General features: G+C 41.0%; 1 protein-coding gene across 3 annotated transcripts in view; it reads right to left on the reverse strand.

Annotated features, from left to right (window-relative positions):
* LOC138032142 (cullin-associated NEDD8-dissociated protein 1-like) overlaps positions 1-14,996 on the reverse strand; it is a 100,275-nt gene that overhangs the window by 20,571 nt on the left and 64,708 nt on the right. For 2 of the 3 annotated variants that reach the window (XM_068879745.1, XM_068879746.1), the window contains 13 exons: positions 14,811-14,898; positions 14,609-14,706; positions 13,426-13,537; positions 11,666-11,759; positions 10,698-10,818; positions 9,016-9,147; positions 7,617-7,650; positions 7,072-7,171; positions 5,478-5,563; positions 3,867-3,923; positions 3,184-3,241; positions 1,876-1,961; positions 186-248 (listed from right to left, as the gene is read on the reverse strand). In XM_068879745.1, the coding sequence (XP_068735846.1) occupies positions 186-248; positions 1,876-1,961; positions 3,184-3,241; positions 3,867-3,923; positions 5,478-5,563; positions 7,072-7,171; positions 7,617-7,650; positions 9,016-9,147; positions 10,698-10,818; positions 11,666-11,759; positions 13,426-13,537; positions 14,609-14,706; positions 14,811-14,898 (1,129 nt within the window). The remainder of the gene's footprint in view (positions 1-185; positions 249-1,875; positions 1,962-3,183; positions 3,242-3,866; positions 3,924-5,477; positions 5,564-7,071; positions 7,172-7,616; positions 7,651-9,015; positions 9,148-10,697; positions 10,819-11,665; positions 11,760-13,425; positions 13,538-14,608; positions 14,707-14,810; positions 14,899-14,996) is intronic. The other variant, XM_068879744.1, reaches the window with a different exon arrangement.

A 14,996-nucleotide genomic window follows, 5' to 3' on the forward strand; every position in this document is an offset into this window, starting at 1 on the left:
CCCGAAGTTAAATTCGATTTCTTTGGAATGCTCAATTCAGTGTCTTCAGCTATTTATCACACAAGTCACTGGTGAGGAAACTCTCGATTTCAAGAAACGTCCACGCGTGAATGGCACGTGAAACGAGCTCGCGTGACATCTTGCCATTGCGATAGCAAACTAAAAAGCCTATTCTTTAACCCAACCTGTTTGTGGATAACAATTTGTTGGTTCCCGTGGCTTGTGGAGTATATCGGAGACACTAACATCTACAACGAAAGACACAAGATCTTTTAAGTTATAGAACATACAGATCCCTTTAAGCGTACCAAGTGTCGGGCGATTTTGTACAGAATGAAGAAAGAGTTAACGGTACATTTCTACTTCTGAGTTTCGTGCTCTTTGACATAAGCCCGCTGAACATTCAAGCTGTTTTCGGCCACTTTCTATGCCTCGACTTTCCCTTCCATCTCTAAAACAAGAAATCGAGTCCAAATAGGTTATTTTCACGTGGCGTCATCGCCGCCATGTTGATGGACAAAAGATCTCTCATTTGCTCCTTTTGCCTCCATTTGCACCAGAGAGATTGGTCGGAAACCAACTATAGCGATATTTCTTGCTTACAAACATTGACGTCACATTTCTTTTGAAGTTCAAATTTGCCAACCATATTAACAACAATGAGTAACGTCACGAGAAACAGCACTACTATTGGCTTGCACTCACGTGATTAGACGGCCATGTTGGTGTTACAAAAACAAAAGCAAAATGTCGCTCGCGTTTTGCATAATAATCGAGCAAAATTCCCAAAAGACTTTTTCGCTATTGTTCATTACACCAACGCGGCCACCAATGACGTCAACGATATTTGTGGTGAAATGCTGAAAAACGGTTCTCGAGCTTGCGTTTACAAATTTTACAAATGCTTTACTCAACCAATCTTTTGAGAATGAGGTGCCAGTGGGGTAATGGACAATTATTGCTGGTGGACGAACAAAAGAAGCTAATGAGAGATCGTTTGTTTTCGTCCACCAACATGGCGGCCATGACGTCACGTGAAAACCCCCCATTAATTTAACCCTTTCACCGCCGAGGGCTTCCTCATTGACGAGTAAAATCGTCAGGCGTTAGACAGAGAAAAATCTACAAGTGTCAATGGCATTTATGGCAGTAAAAGAGTTAAAGAACCTGTCCAGAGGTCCCCTTGAATTTCGAGCTCCGATAGCGGCGGACAACAAATAAATGAACTGTCCCTCTGGAGAACGGATGTTTTATGAGTCAAATGAGTCAATGAGTCAGTCAATGAGTCAATGAGACTCACAGTCAATATAGCAATAATTTATTGATTAAGCCAAAGCCCTCGTTTCAGTGATTACGCCTAAGCACTCTCTGAAGTTTTAGCTTTCATTTTATGGGTTAGGGTAACTGCACTAACTCATTGACTCATTGACTCTTGACTCATGACTCATTGACTCATAAATACTTGATACTCGTCCCTCTGCTCATAGAATTCTGTTGTATGGGGAGATTTTGAATCTCGTTTGCGTGGAACGACAAGCAGGTTGCTCTCGTCACAAAAGAATGAAAATTGTCATATTCAGTTGTTTGTCTCTCACCTCCTGAGAAGTTGTCCGATATCTGTAGCTGACAGGCAAGAAATGAGCTAAACTGTGATTCCCACGAATGATCAATATGTAAATTCACCTCATAGTTTCAATACACTGTCAGGCAGACAAGTATTGAGAATGAAGATCATTATGGGCACAAGATTATTATCTTGATGTAACACTAAATTTTCATGACTAGTCAACGAAGAAATCTACGGTACCAGATAGGAGAATAAGCGTTCAGATTAGGAGTCAAAAAATTAACGCGATGCTAAATCGCGGAAAATACCTGGAAGAGATCTTTGAATCCCAGGCCTTTCATTCCAGACATAACCAGCTCGGTTAGAAGTGTCAGAGTGGCTGCCAGGGCTCCGCCTACACAAGAACGAGTTTATCGGGTTTTAGCGTCCACGCACACCTCACAACCTGTTGCCTGCACTCAACAGTTGTCGTATGTCTCTAAAACGCATGCGTAGGTTTTCCATTCCAAAGAGTACGTCAAAAAAAATCCATGATAAGTTTTACCATGTTCAATGCGTCGATGCTCAGTATTCTGTCAGTGTTAATTACATCTTTCACTTCGTTGTACAGTTAGACTTTTTTATCCAATTGATTGCATTTTATTATAGTAATATCGTAATCAATTTTTGGATTTTCCTTTTTACCTAATGCACATATCCCTATTGTAAAACATCTGTAGTAAGGAGCCCACGACAATTAGCGAACAACTCCCATACTAAGCTTATGTCACGGCATTTTTACAGATCGATCTATTTTTAGACTTCTTTTTCCGAAGAAAAACAATGGCAGTTCCCGTTCGGTGGCGCTATGACGTCAAGTTAGTTTATTGTGATTGGTCATCGGGCTCCTGTGGGAGTCTCATTCGCGGGAAATTCAATCCAAAAATAAATTGGTCAGTGAAAACGCCGTGACAGGAACATAGGACTGTTATTCGGTCCTAGTCATGGGCTCCTGCTGTGATGGGACTTTTGCAGCTTAGTGATGACATGGTACAAAAACTGCCATAATAGAACGCAAATTGCGAACTGGGACATCTAAAACAAAGCAACTTAATTTAAAATTTTATTCTCTATTTTAGATGTCCCAAATGATCACAAGCTGGAAATGTCCTATTCACTCTAGTTGGCCGCAATGGGTGTTTCAGTAAACAATCTAGTTATCTATATTTTCATGAGACTACTCGCACTTGATTAGTCTGTCGAGCTGGGCGCTTTTCTAATCCATCGTATTTTGTCACGCAATCAAGAGAAATGGCCGAGCGGAGCTTGGGAAGTGGCTCTCCTCTTTCCCCAAGCCTCCCTCGACCGTTTCTTTCGATTGCGTGACAAACAAACAACAGATTCGAAAGGCAGACAGTTCGACAAAAAGGGAAGGGATTACGAGCAGTCGACTTTCTTGTCGGCCATAATTTGTCTAAATACACGAACATTGATATATACATTGATAAGCCTAACATTTCCCTTTGTGGCCAGTTGGTGCCAGATTTAACCATCCTTACCCATCGATGCCCCTCTTACCAACCAAGCAAATGAGAAGAAGAGCCTCCTCTCGCATCGAATGAAGATTACTCCCTCACCTTGCAAAAGTGGTGATCTAATCAAGCCCATAATGGCCGGCAGAGTTGCAGAACAAGCCTACAAACAAACATGCACAACGATGAGGCATATATGAAGCCTACAATAGGCCATATCTCCCTTTTTGGAATGTCGGATAAATTCCAAATTCCCCCCACCCCCCTTCCTTTACTCTGTCCCTGTAAACCCCCTCCCCTTCTAAAAATGTTCTTTTTGGTCTTTCCGGTACAGTGTCCCAACTACTTTTGTCGCTTATTGTAGTTTCTATTTCATAAAATGCGCGTAAAATGCTCCAAACCTCTTACTACTATGTCAATATCCATTCTCGTTCCCAGATTCCATCGTTTCTCCTAGCGGGCGGGGCCTTCGCACGACAACGATGGGCTCTGGAAACAGTATCTACAGTCCTAGATTCTAAGACTTCCGGAGTTCATATATGAGCTGTCAATAGTAATTAACATGGCGGCGCTCAGAAGCATTACATTCGAAGAGCTCAAGTGGCTTCAACAAAGACACTCTGATTTCGCCTCACATCGGCCATTTTTACTTCCGGTTCATGATTTTATTGTTCGCAAGCTAACCAATGACAAAATTTGAATTTGCTATGTTAGAGCCCTTCGCTTACTAAATAAACGTTTCACACACCCAATGTCAACTTAACAGTCATTTTCTTTGCATACTTTACCTGAGCCATGCTGTCTTTATGGATCTTGGCCACAGAGGTTAACAGAGTAAGTGAAAGCTGAAAAAAACAAGACGTAACCAAAGAAATCAATTAAACCTCCATTCTTAACGCCACATCTGATCTGACGCCACAACTTTCTCGTGCTAAGACTCCTTCTATGCTCCAATCACGCGGTCAATTTTCTTTGCCGTTTTCGAAGCCATAAAATAGTTTTTCGAGGTAAATGTCATGTCTTCGAATATATCTCGTCGTAAGTGCAAGCGTTGCTGAGATTCTATCTTAAATCTTTCATCTCCAACGAGCTAACAAACCATTGCATATTTTAAAAACTACCTTTGTCTTGCAAGGAAACAAAAGTGGTGGCCCAACAGCCGACAAATTTTTCAACTTGATTTTAAGCTTTTGTCAGCTTTAAAACCGCGTTTCTACATAGAACGTTTTTTTTGGGCAAGATTTTTGAGCTTAAAGGCATGCCAAGCATCGAAATGTCACAACGTACCAGCAACATACAAGTCAGTAACAACCACAGACTATATTCAACAATGCCGTCGCATTCATACACGATGCTCAATTGACCGCTCCCCATAGAGAATTTTTAGGGCCAACGACATACAACAACAACAACAACAACTAACTGTCAAGAATCCTAACTGACCAGAGGCAAAAAAGTTGGTTATTTACGAGTGCATCCGAGAAGTTTAACCAGAGATTGCCACGAACAAATTCAACCAGTAGTCAGAACGGGTCTCGAACACGGAATATGATACAACTATGATGTACAAAGCTGTGAGCAATTTAACCCACCTAACGTTTCCTGCAGCTGTTGATTTAACTTATACCGGCACTCGTTCTAATCATCCTTACAAGTTTAGACGTAGTTTTGCTCATAGTAATGTGTACAAGTTTTCCGTTTTTCCTCGTGCTATCCCGTTATGGAACAGCCCGAGTCCTTCCCCAGCTCGCTATTAATGCTGGGTCAACTGCTTCCTTTAAAGATATCCACTACCAACTGTAAGACAATACCATGCAGTTTCTTAAAACCTGAACAGTTGTACTTAGTGTAATTTTAGGTCCTTGCGTTTTGATTTATTTTAGCCTTCTTCTTCGCCGCTGACCGTTTGTTAACATCCCTTATAGTCTCCTGACTCTAGGATTATTAAATATGTATTTTTATTATATAAACACCAATGAAATACTAAGTGAGCTTTCGCACGAAAACATGATATCTTCACACGGGAATATAACATGTTATTTTCACACGTGAAAAGTTCAGTGTTGCTATGGTTACATATAAAAAATCGCGCCTTTCGATGCCTTTCGCGAATGATTTAGTATTTCATTTCACTCGTTCGCTGCGCTCACTTGTATAAAATATTTTTCAACACTCGAAGAGAAATTTCTTATCTCCGCGCGGCCATTTAATATCCTACATATATCTCCATATCTCGAGGCAAGCGTCCCAACCACTGGGCTACACTACCTCCTTAATCCTTGCCTGACTACTTCTATTACATATTTAAATTTTCGCAATCTGTCACGAAAAAAACACCTGAGGTATGAGGTCCACAGTGAACCGCGAAGGTCTCCACTGATTGTTCCTGGAATGCTAACCTGAGAAATGTGCAAATCGCTCTCACTTATAAGCGGCGGAACTTCAGTCAGCACTCCTGAAATGTTTTCCTGCGTCAGTAAATTACCTGTAAATCACAGATGGCAAATTAGAAATGTTATCACATGACTCAGGTAGTCACAAGGCAAGTGACATCGATATGCTAGTTGCTTAGCAACAGGAAAGGAGACTGGAGCTCCATGCAAGGCTAGAACCCAGGACCTCGGTAACACTTGTCTGACGCTCGACACATGGGGCAATGTTCCCGTGAGGAATGAATCAACGATGAAATGAAATATGAAATAGATCATATATGAACTGCGGATAGGAAATCAAGTAAAGCTATGATCCTCGCATTTGTGAACGCATTTTTTGCAATTGTGTAGAGATGCCTGAAAATTTCAGGACTTCAACTGGGTTGGAACCCGTGACCTCGCGATACCGGTGCGACGCTCTAACCAACTGAGTTATGAAGCCTCTGATGGGAACTGGTCATTTGTGGGTTCAAATGTTCCCGTGATGAACGAATCAGCGAACGACACGATATACGAAATGAATCATTCATATAATTCATAGTTTCATGACCTATTGCCATTAATGTGCCAGCCAGAAGTTTCTGGGTTGTTGAAATAACGTCTCTCTTGCATGGTGGATGGCAGATTTCAATATCAAAAGAAAGTGGTTGTCAATGTTTAAAGTGAACATGGCTATATGAACAGCTGAAGGCAGATGGAGCGAGTTTCAATCGAGTGTCGTTAAACCAAAACCAAAGTAATTACTTTGGCCAATCAAAAGGACGGAGACAACCCAGTAAACCAGTCAAAACTCGAAGTAATTACACGTAGCTGACAAAAAGCGCGGCAAAATGTGCACGCCCGAGCCACGACTGGTTTTGGTATCACTTCCGATTGGTTGAAACTTTGAACCAATCACTGAGTAAAGTAATGCCGCTATATGTCCAGAAATGCAGGTAATTAGATGCACGACGATTCTGATGAGCATCACGGAGTGTCCCCTTGCTCTTCTTCCCAACTTCAACATCTCTCGGGTCTGGGAATACAGACGATTAACTTCCGGCACAAAGTGGCGCTTAACTTCTGGTTCTCAAGTAAACACTGAAAAATATGTAGCTACATTTACCCTGAGCTAAAAATAACGTTTGGCTTTCCCCTTACTTTATTGTTGAAAATAGGTAGCAATAGCTTAGACATAAAAGGGACACTTCCTGTTGGATGTCAACTACATTGAATGTGCATCTAACTACTCGCATTTCTAGGCATAAGTGGACCTTTTGGAGGTCAATGGGCATCACGTAGAGGTAACGACACGAAATACATTGGAGCTTAAGCACGCGCGTTTCTAAGAAGCGGACGGCAACCGGAAGAGGACATTTCTCGTGCCAGGACTGTGGTGTCTCCCAGATTTTTACACGAATCATCTCTAATGGAGAAAAGATACTTAGCAATGTAAATGTGGTTGTGTGAAGACAAGTTAAAAGGGAATATAGCTTACTTCCGGTTGCCGTCCGCGTCTCAAAAACGCGCGTGCTTAAGCTCCCTACTCTGCAGTGCTGAGTCCCTTTCGAGCCAAACTCACCATAATTTGTGACAAGGACATTTAACGTCGTAAGCGTTGACAGCTTTAGCGCTCTTTGATTCTTCCGCAAAAAGGATGCAAGAATTGGCATGGAATCACTCTGGAAAAAATAAAAACGTTGACATAAAATACTGTCATATGGCAGTACGAAAATACTATTGGATGACTGCAAATTTAAGGGTACACTGCCTCGATAGTTTTGGCGTTACTAGTTCAAGACTCGGTCAAAAGATGCACTTGAGCCCGCAGGTGATATCCAAATGAGATGATACTAAAAGAAATTCGTCAGGATGATCAATCCTCCGTGTGACATTTTTAACACCGTGTCCTAAGGTTGACAAAAAAAACATTTCTTCAAGTCCCATTCTAACGCCATTTCCATAAACGGCAAAAACCGCGTTAGTTTTCACCTCGTTTCAGGTTGACACAAAGAGGTTCTTTTCAGAGAAACGGTACAACAGGGTGACATCGGGCCTTCAAAGAAGGTGTGCGCATGTGCGTGAGTGATAAATAACTTAAGTAGTTATCATGAATGGAAAACATACCAGAATTGGATTAAGGTCGATTCGAAGAGGAGATCTGACAAAAGGAAGCAGAAACAATTTCACTTTAACAAAACGGAACACGGGAAGTAATGGCAGAATATACTACCATTTGAAACTTACAATGGCTAGTTCTGAGGGCGCGAAAACGAGGCTTTCGGGTCAAACCATCGAAGGGACTGTGTGATTTCTTGATTCTCGACTGTTTCCTTCGCTTTTTTCCGAGTAATCTGAGTTTGTCGGGCTTTATTTTATCATGCAAGGCATGGCAAGGTACTTTATAGCTTATGGGTGTGGTAACCGAAGAAACCCCAAATGTGTGAAACTATTGTGGCATTCAAAAACCGTAGTTTCTATTCTTCGGAATAAAGACGTTAATTCTGGATAGGAACTCATCAATTTTTTTCGCATTTCGCACGCTAATTTATGTCTGATCAAATGTTGACCCGAAAGCCTCGCTTACGCTCGCTCTGAAACAAACACCGCTGAACGTGGGCTCTACTGAAATAAAAGCTATTGGCGGAGCTCTTTGAAGAAGAAGGCAGAATAAAGTCAACGTTGTTCTTATTCAATAACATGCAAATAAGTAGCGGAGTAAACTTCAATTGCGCAGGGATAAAAATTTAAGTCTTAATAAATAAATCGAAGGGGTATTTAATCGTACCTTCTACGCCGAAATCCGTTTTTTTTTTTACGCTTTTCAGGAAGTAATCAAAGCCACTGTGGGTTTTAAGTTATATCAGGAAGACTACGTGTTCTCCTCTAAAAAGGCTGTGACAAACTTAATAAGGCCGCTTAGATCGATCACGTACTGAAAAAAAACTTGCTAGCATACTTGATTTGGAGCAGGTTATACAGCATAAATGACAGAAAAGACAACGCTGGTCAATGAGCCTCGCTAGTTGACCCCATATCAAAGGTAAAATATTGATCCTCCAACGAACCATAAATCTGAAAGGAGGTTGAACTAAAACATACCCTTTAACACCCAAACAGGCCTAAGCCGGCCAGACTTAGTATTTTACTCTGTGGAACGCCAGACGATTTTACTCGTCAATGGGGAGCCCCCAGGAGTCCATGGGTTAAGGAAGTGAAAAAATCTATGAGATGGAAGTTTTCCATTCGGTAAAATAAAGCTGACAGCTCGGTATTTTCCCAGGCTGCCAGCAATTACCTTCATCCCCACCGGCATTGCCAGCTTTTCAAGACAGACGTGCTTTGATGATCCACTGGTTTTAAAAATTCTGAACGTGCATTAAAAAGTTACAATTCAATATGGGGTCTTTGAATTTCTAAATTTTCCAAACCAGTGGATCATCAAACTACGTCGGATTATCAACCACGAGATAGTTCTCCGCCTCTTTCGTTTCCTCCAACCAACAGCAAATTAACATTTACATACCCAGCGATTAGAGAATAAGCCTTAACAGTTGTTAATCTTGTAATTTCGTTTCTTAATCTGTCCAGGAAAATTGGAAGACACCGTGGAAGTTGTTGACTAAGCTCGTCCCCAAGGCTGCATAGAATTTGTCCCCTGCGACAAAAAAAAGTGAATTACAATTTTAGTTGTCAACATTGGAAGGAAGCAGCGTTTCGTATGCTTCAACATACATCATCAGAAGCGACAGTTAACCGGAAATTGAAATGATATTTGCAAGGTAAGTGACTAATTAACATGCAAGACAAGTAACTAATTACTTACAAAGAAAACACACGTGATATAAATCTCGTGCAAGCCAGAGGACACATGCGGCGAAAAAGAGTGTATTGTTTGTTTAAGCAAGACTTATTCTGTGCAGCATTGCTGCCTTTAAGGTGGCTGAACACAGCTTGATACCTGTTTCATTTGCCTTTTTCTCAAAAACCCTTGATCCTTTGGAACTTCGGTTTTTCGATAGTTAAGCTGACGTATATGCCGTTGCCATGGCAACATGATTAAATATAAACAGGCCTTTAAAATCGGTTTTGTTTATTTGCAGAAAATCTGGTCGTTAGATTTTCTTTATAATTTGCATGCAACAAGCTTGTATCGATGCTCACAAGTTACCACTATTTAAATAATAATTTGACACAGAGATCTCTAATTATCCCTTGGTGAAGGGTTCACTGGAATATCTAGAACTTCCTCTGTTCAAGTTCAAATTTTTTTCGATACTCCAGTTACTTATTTTCTAAAGTATTTTCGTGCCAAATATCGTTTAATTCTAACGAGTGGTTCTCGAAAAATAGGCGCCGGCACAAATATTTTTTTTTCCAACCGAAATCTAGGAACACAGAAATGAGCTTATTAACTGAGTTGATAAGGTAAATTGACAACCGTAAACAAATTCGAAAGCTGACGTATCTAGCGTTAGCCCTTGAAATTCGCTCTGACGCAGGGCAAACGCTCGAAACTTCAGCTTTCGAATTTCTTTCACGGTGGTCAATTTACCATAATATATAGATTTTGCCAAGCGTAAAAGCGGAGATCCCGTGTTATTTATTCACCTGTCTTGAGCCTGCGATCCAATCGAAAACCAGTACCTGGTCAGCGATCCACTTGAAAAAAATGACCTCGATCAGCTTTAAACTTGAGCTCGCGATGTGGCCACGTGATACTGGCAAGCGGATACCTTGTTTTGGCAGGTGTCATGAATTAACCATAACATGGATGTCCAATATCAAAGATGTTCCCGCCAAAAAAACGCGGGTTGCCCCACAGAGTTTCACACTGGCGTACACGGATGACCAAAACCAAATTTGGCTTACTGTATTTTCTTAGCAACGGTCCGCTATCTACTCAGTTGATAAACAACCCATTTCTGTGTTTCACTTCCCCTCCGACGCGGCACCACAGTTTCTGTGCTACACCCTTCATAAAACAAAAATAAATATATTCCTAGGGTGGAGGGGGAGGGATACGTCAGGAGCAGAGGGGAGGACTGCGCAGGGATGAACAACAGTAAAACCACTGTAAAATATGTCTCATCACTTTTGACAGAGACTGCAGCTTCAAAATCCAAGGGAAAGAATGCAAGCGAGTTCTGGTACGAAAGAGCACCAATTTAAAGCGAATCGGTTTTTACCACATTTTACACCACTTACATGCATGAAATGGCTCGTTCCTTAACTTCCTGGTCAATATCAGCTGCTTTTAGCCTCAGAAGAGTGCACTCATATATGTCCTTAACATACGCCCTGAACTCAAATGTGCTTGATGATACTCCTTCAAGTAGCAAGCAAAAGTAAACTAATTCAGCATTTGGCATTGAAATCCTTTCACTCCCAAAATCTGAATGTGAATTCTCCTTACTGACTTCAATACATTAGTTTTTATGTCAGTTATCGGAATTTGATGATACATCAAGACAAAGAAAAAACCAGATGAAAAACTTCTTTATTCTCGTCACCAGTTTGCATGACAATGTACTGAGCTTCTGAGGGGAAAATTTATATCCATCAATCTTGAAGAGTGAAACGGTTAAGCCCTAAAATGGGTCTGAACCTGGCTTTTTCAACAGCTTTTGCCATGGGTTGAAAGTCACTGTGTTGAGCATTCGCGACGGTTACTAAGCGACCGAAACCTCACGTGATAATTCATGTTGTGTGGGCTCACTTGACAACAGCGGAATTAATATAAAGGAATGCGTGGGACACAACGGGCTCAAATCACATTCAGCAAACATATCATGGGACAAGCGGGTTGAAGATAGTTGTATAAAGTAAAAAAAAACACAAAAACAGCAGTAGACTAGAAACGTTTGTGGCATGATTATGGTGCTGAAGCAAGAATCCCCTTAAATGAAGGGGATCCTCTCCACTAACTGAGATAATAATCTCTAGTAAAGTGCATAATTTTTTGTTTTCGCTTCGCACGGGTTCGCAAATTAGTTGCGCATAACTTAATCGAAGGATTTGATTGGTTATCTTCTCGAAGAAAGGTGTGTTTTGTGCAGGGTCAAGGCCAAAACTACGGACAAAAACATGAAACAAAGCAACTTGTCCAGTTTCAAAACCATCTCCATGCATTAACTATGTCCAAGGTAAAAGAAAACAATTCATTTTTTTCATACCATGTGGTCTGATGACCTTGACAAGCTGTTGCGTTACCATGAGTGCCTCGGAAGTAATCTTGTAGAACGGATCACTTACGGCTGCTACAACGGGCTACAAAAATAAATCACGCTATTAAATACAATACAGGCAAAGTTAAAACCAAGCCAATGCAGGGGTTTTGCCTAGGATATTTGCGAGGAATCCGCGAGGTTGCCCGGGCATTTCCACGTACTTTAATTGGCAATGCAACTACCCTCCAATAAAATGGCGTAGCGTTTTGTTGTTGTAGTGTTTCGTTTGTGTGCACGTTGTTTCTGATAATTTTTCACCAGAGAACGTTTCTATTAAAACGCGAAGCGTTCAGCGTTGAAAAGAGTTGGTGACAGCTTTTAAGGATTTCCCATAAAACGTCACATACTGACTAAAAACACCAGCTCCTTCCAATACTAGGGAGCTTACGAAACGACGACGCCGACGGCAACGACGACGCTACAAAACAATAGGTTTAGTGAGCAAAAACAATGGCTCTGCACGCTCTGCACGTGCGCTTTACATTTTGGTACATTTCTTTGCCGTCATCTCCTAAATGACGACGTGAAATGACCAAATTCAAGGTTCTGTGGAGGAGGTTAGCACATGACGATGAATTTTCGGTTCTCTCTCTACGCTTCCAACCCACTCATACCAGTTTAATCCCTAGACAGTTACTACACATTTTTAACGCGTAACGACATGAAATAGTTTCGTAGTGATATGAATAACGCGAACTTGTATTTTTAAATGAATCCTCGGAACAGTCGTCGTCCTCGTTTCGTAAGCTCTCTACTGTTTCTTTAACACGGCGCACTATAAAGAGGTCGATTCACGCTGTTTTTGTTCGAATTAATTCAAGCAAGACTGACAATCCCAGATGGCGATCAGCAAACAGCAACAAAGAAACAACCCTTAAAAGACGTTTTCTGGGGCGAGAAAAGTGACTGGGGATCTATAAAAGTAAGAACAACAGATAAAGGAAAGGAAAGGAAAGGAACTTTATTTAAGTGTCTAGTCGATTTAGCGCTGGAGCACTAATTGGGGACACTGTAAACTGAAATTAACAATCAACGCAAATCAAGTCAAATGTTGGTTTTTGAGGAGAGAGGAAACCAGAGTACCCGGAGAAAATCTCTCGGTACAGAGTAGAGAACCAACAAACTCAACTCATATATGACGCCGAGTCTCGGAATCGAACCCGGGCCACATTGGTGGGAGGCGAGTGCTCTCCATACTACGCCATCCCTGCACCCCACAACAAGACAATATCTTAGAGCGAGTTTCAATCGAGTGTCGTAAAACCAAAACCAAAGTAATTACTTTGGCAATCAAAAACAACGGAGACAATCCAGTAAACCAATCAAAGCTCGAAGTTATTACACGTAGCCGACACAAAGCGCGGAAAAATGTGCATGCGCGAGCCACGATTGGTTTTGGTTTCACTTCTGATTGGTTAAAAAAGTGGCGCGAGAAATTTGAACCAATTACTGAGTGAAGTAATGCAAAACCAAAGTAATTCGCTAATTACTTTCGACACTCAATTGAAAACCGCTCTTTTACATATTACGGACACATTGCCGTACTTAGGGGGCTTTTTTTATTGCATAAATTATCACAGAGCTCTGTAAGCGTCCACGGTTGCTTGGCAGATCATCCGCGTGTGTCAAGGGCACCACGCCTTTATGGTACAATTTCGTGTTTAAATGTCGAGTGAATTTCAAATTTTCATATACAGAGAACTTACTGGAATGAGAACGTGAATATGTGGATGGAAGACCTTCGGCGGATGTTGCGCTAAGATGCAACCAAGGAAGGAAAGAGTATCAATCTTCATGTTTGATGTTGAACTCTTATCCCTAAAAGAGGATACAATCATATTATAAGGTGCTCCTTACAAGACACGCCAACTGCCTTTGCAAATGACAAAGCTGTTCTTCATGAAACAGCATCTTGTGTCAGGCGCTCGACACTTCTCTCCTGTGCATCATTACTCAACTCGAGTTCCATGTCCTCTACTTTCTGCAAAGAGTGTGTAGTTTTTCCCACATGGTTTACATTCGCAAGCAGCCTGTCATGCATTTAAAAATTATACAGACGTGGTTATACCAGCGATGCAGAGCAAAGTCTATCCGTGACGAAGGGTACAAAATTTATGACCAAGTTTTGAGTTTTTTGAGTCTAACCACCAGTAGATGTCATTACAAAGGCAGCACTTGTTCAGCTTGCAACCTCCCCTGAGAGTCAAGTAGTACTTAACAGTCAGTCAACTTATTAGAGGTGATAGTGCTTCTTCTCAAATCAATATCACTGGTGTCCACAATCTAAGCTTATGAAAACCACGAAGTATCATCGTACATGTACACAAACTATTCAATCTAAAAAAACCTTACAGTTGTCCAAACTCTACCCTGAAAATAACCCCACAATCCACGTACATTTTATGATGATAAGACTGCGTTTGGTTGAACTTAAGAACGGTGCCTACTTTTGTTATTGCGCATACGTTCTGCGCATCTCGAGATACTCGGATTTCCTATCGGCGGTGCTTATTAATACAGGGATATTTTTGCGCGGTTTAAAACTATGCGGAGAAAGCAGAACTTAGCAAGTGTTCTTGGTATCCAAAAAGAAAATTGGAGGTAACCAAGCATTTTTCAGAGACAATTAAGCTTGAATTTGGAAAAGAACGCCATATTGTTGATTAATTATCGTCGAAAAATGCGTGGTTACCCCCAATTTTCCTTTTGGATTTCAATAACACTTGTTACGATCTGCTTTTCCTGCATAGTCAGTAAACCGCAAAAAAATACCTTGGAATTAGTAGGCACCGTCCTTAATGTGTCGAGAAGAGAAGCTACTTTACTATAATTTTAGGTAAGCCTCCATCGCTACACACTTCGAAAACTTCAAGCAAATTTAACTCTCACCCAAGTGAAAACTGAATTCCTGGAACAATGGCACTGATATGATCTGATAGGGCTCCAGGGAGAACAGCGACAAGCTCCAGCAAAAGATGGAAGCATCCCTGAAATAACCAGTAAGGTATCTTGATAATAAGATAGTTCCTAGCGTTTCCCATTTCCTGTAAATTCGATGCTCAATCTTTTCTAATATCAAGATGTTACTTGCCTGTCGAGTTTTGACGCTTTTTTCTCGCAACTGTTTGTGCAGTGCTCTGACAATAGACGGGATTTGAGTGGTAAGGAGATTGACTGGACTAAAATAGATTCAAAAAAAGCAAAATTATAAATGTTGATTTTCTTTATTTGTTTTTTAACACAGGCAAGGCAAACTCCCTCTTGGCTGAAGTTTCCT

This window comes from Montipora capricornis, chromosome 14 (genome assembly GCF_036669925.1).
Source record: "Montipora capricornis isolate CH-2021 chromosome 14, ASM3666992v2, whole genome shotgun sequence".
Taxonomy (NCBI): Eukaryota; Metazoa; Cnidaria; class Anthozoa; order Scleractinia; family Acroporidae; genus Montipora; species Montipora capricornis.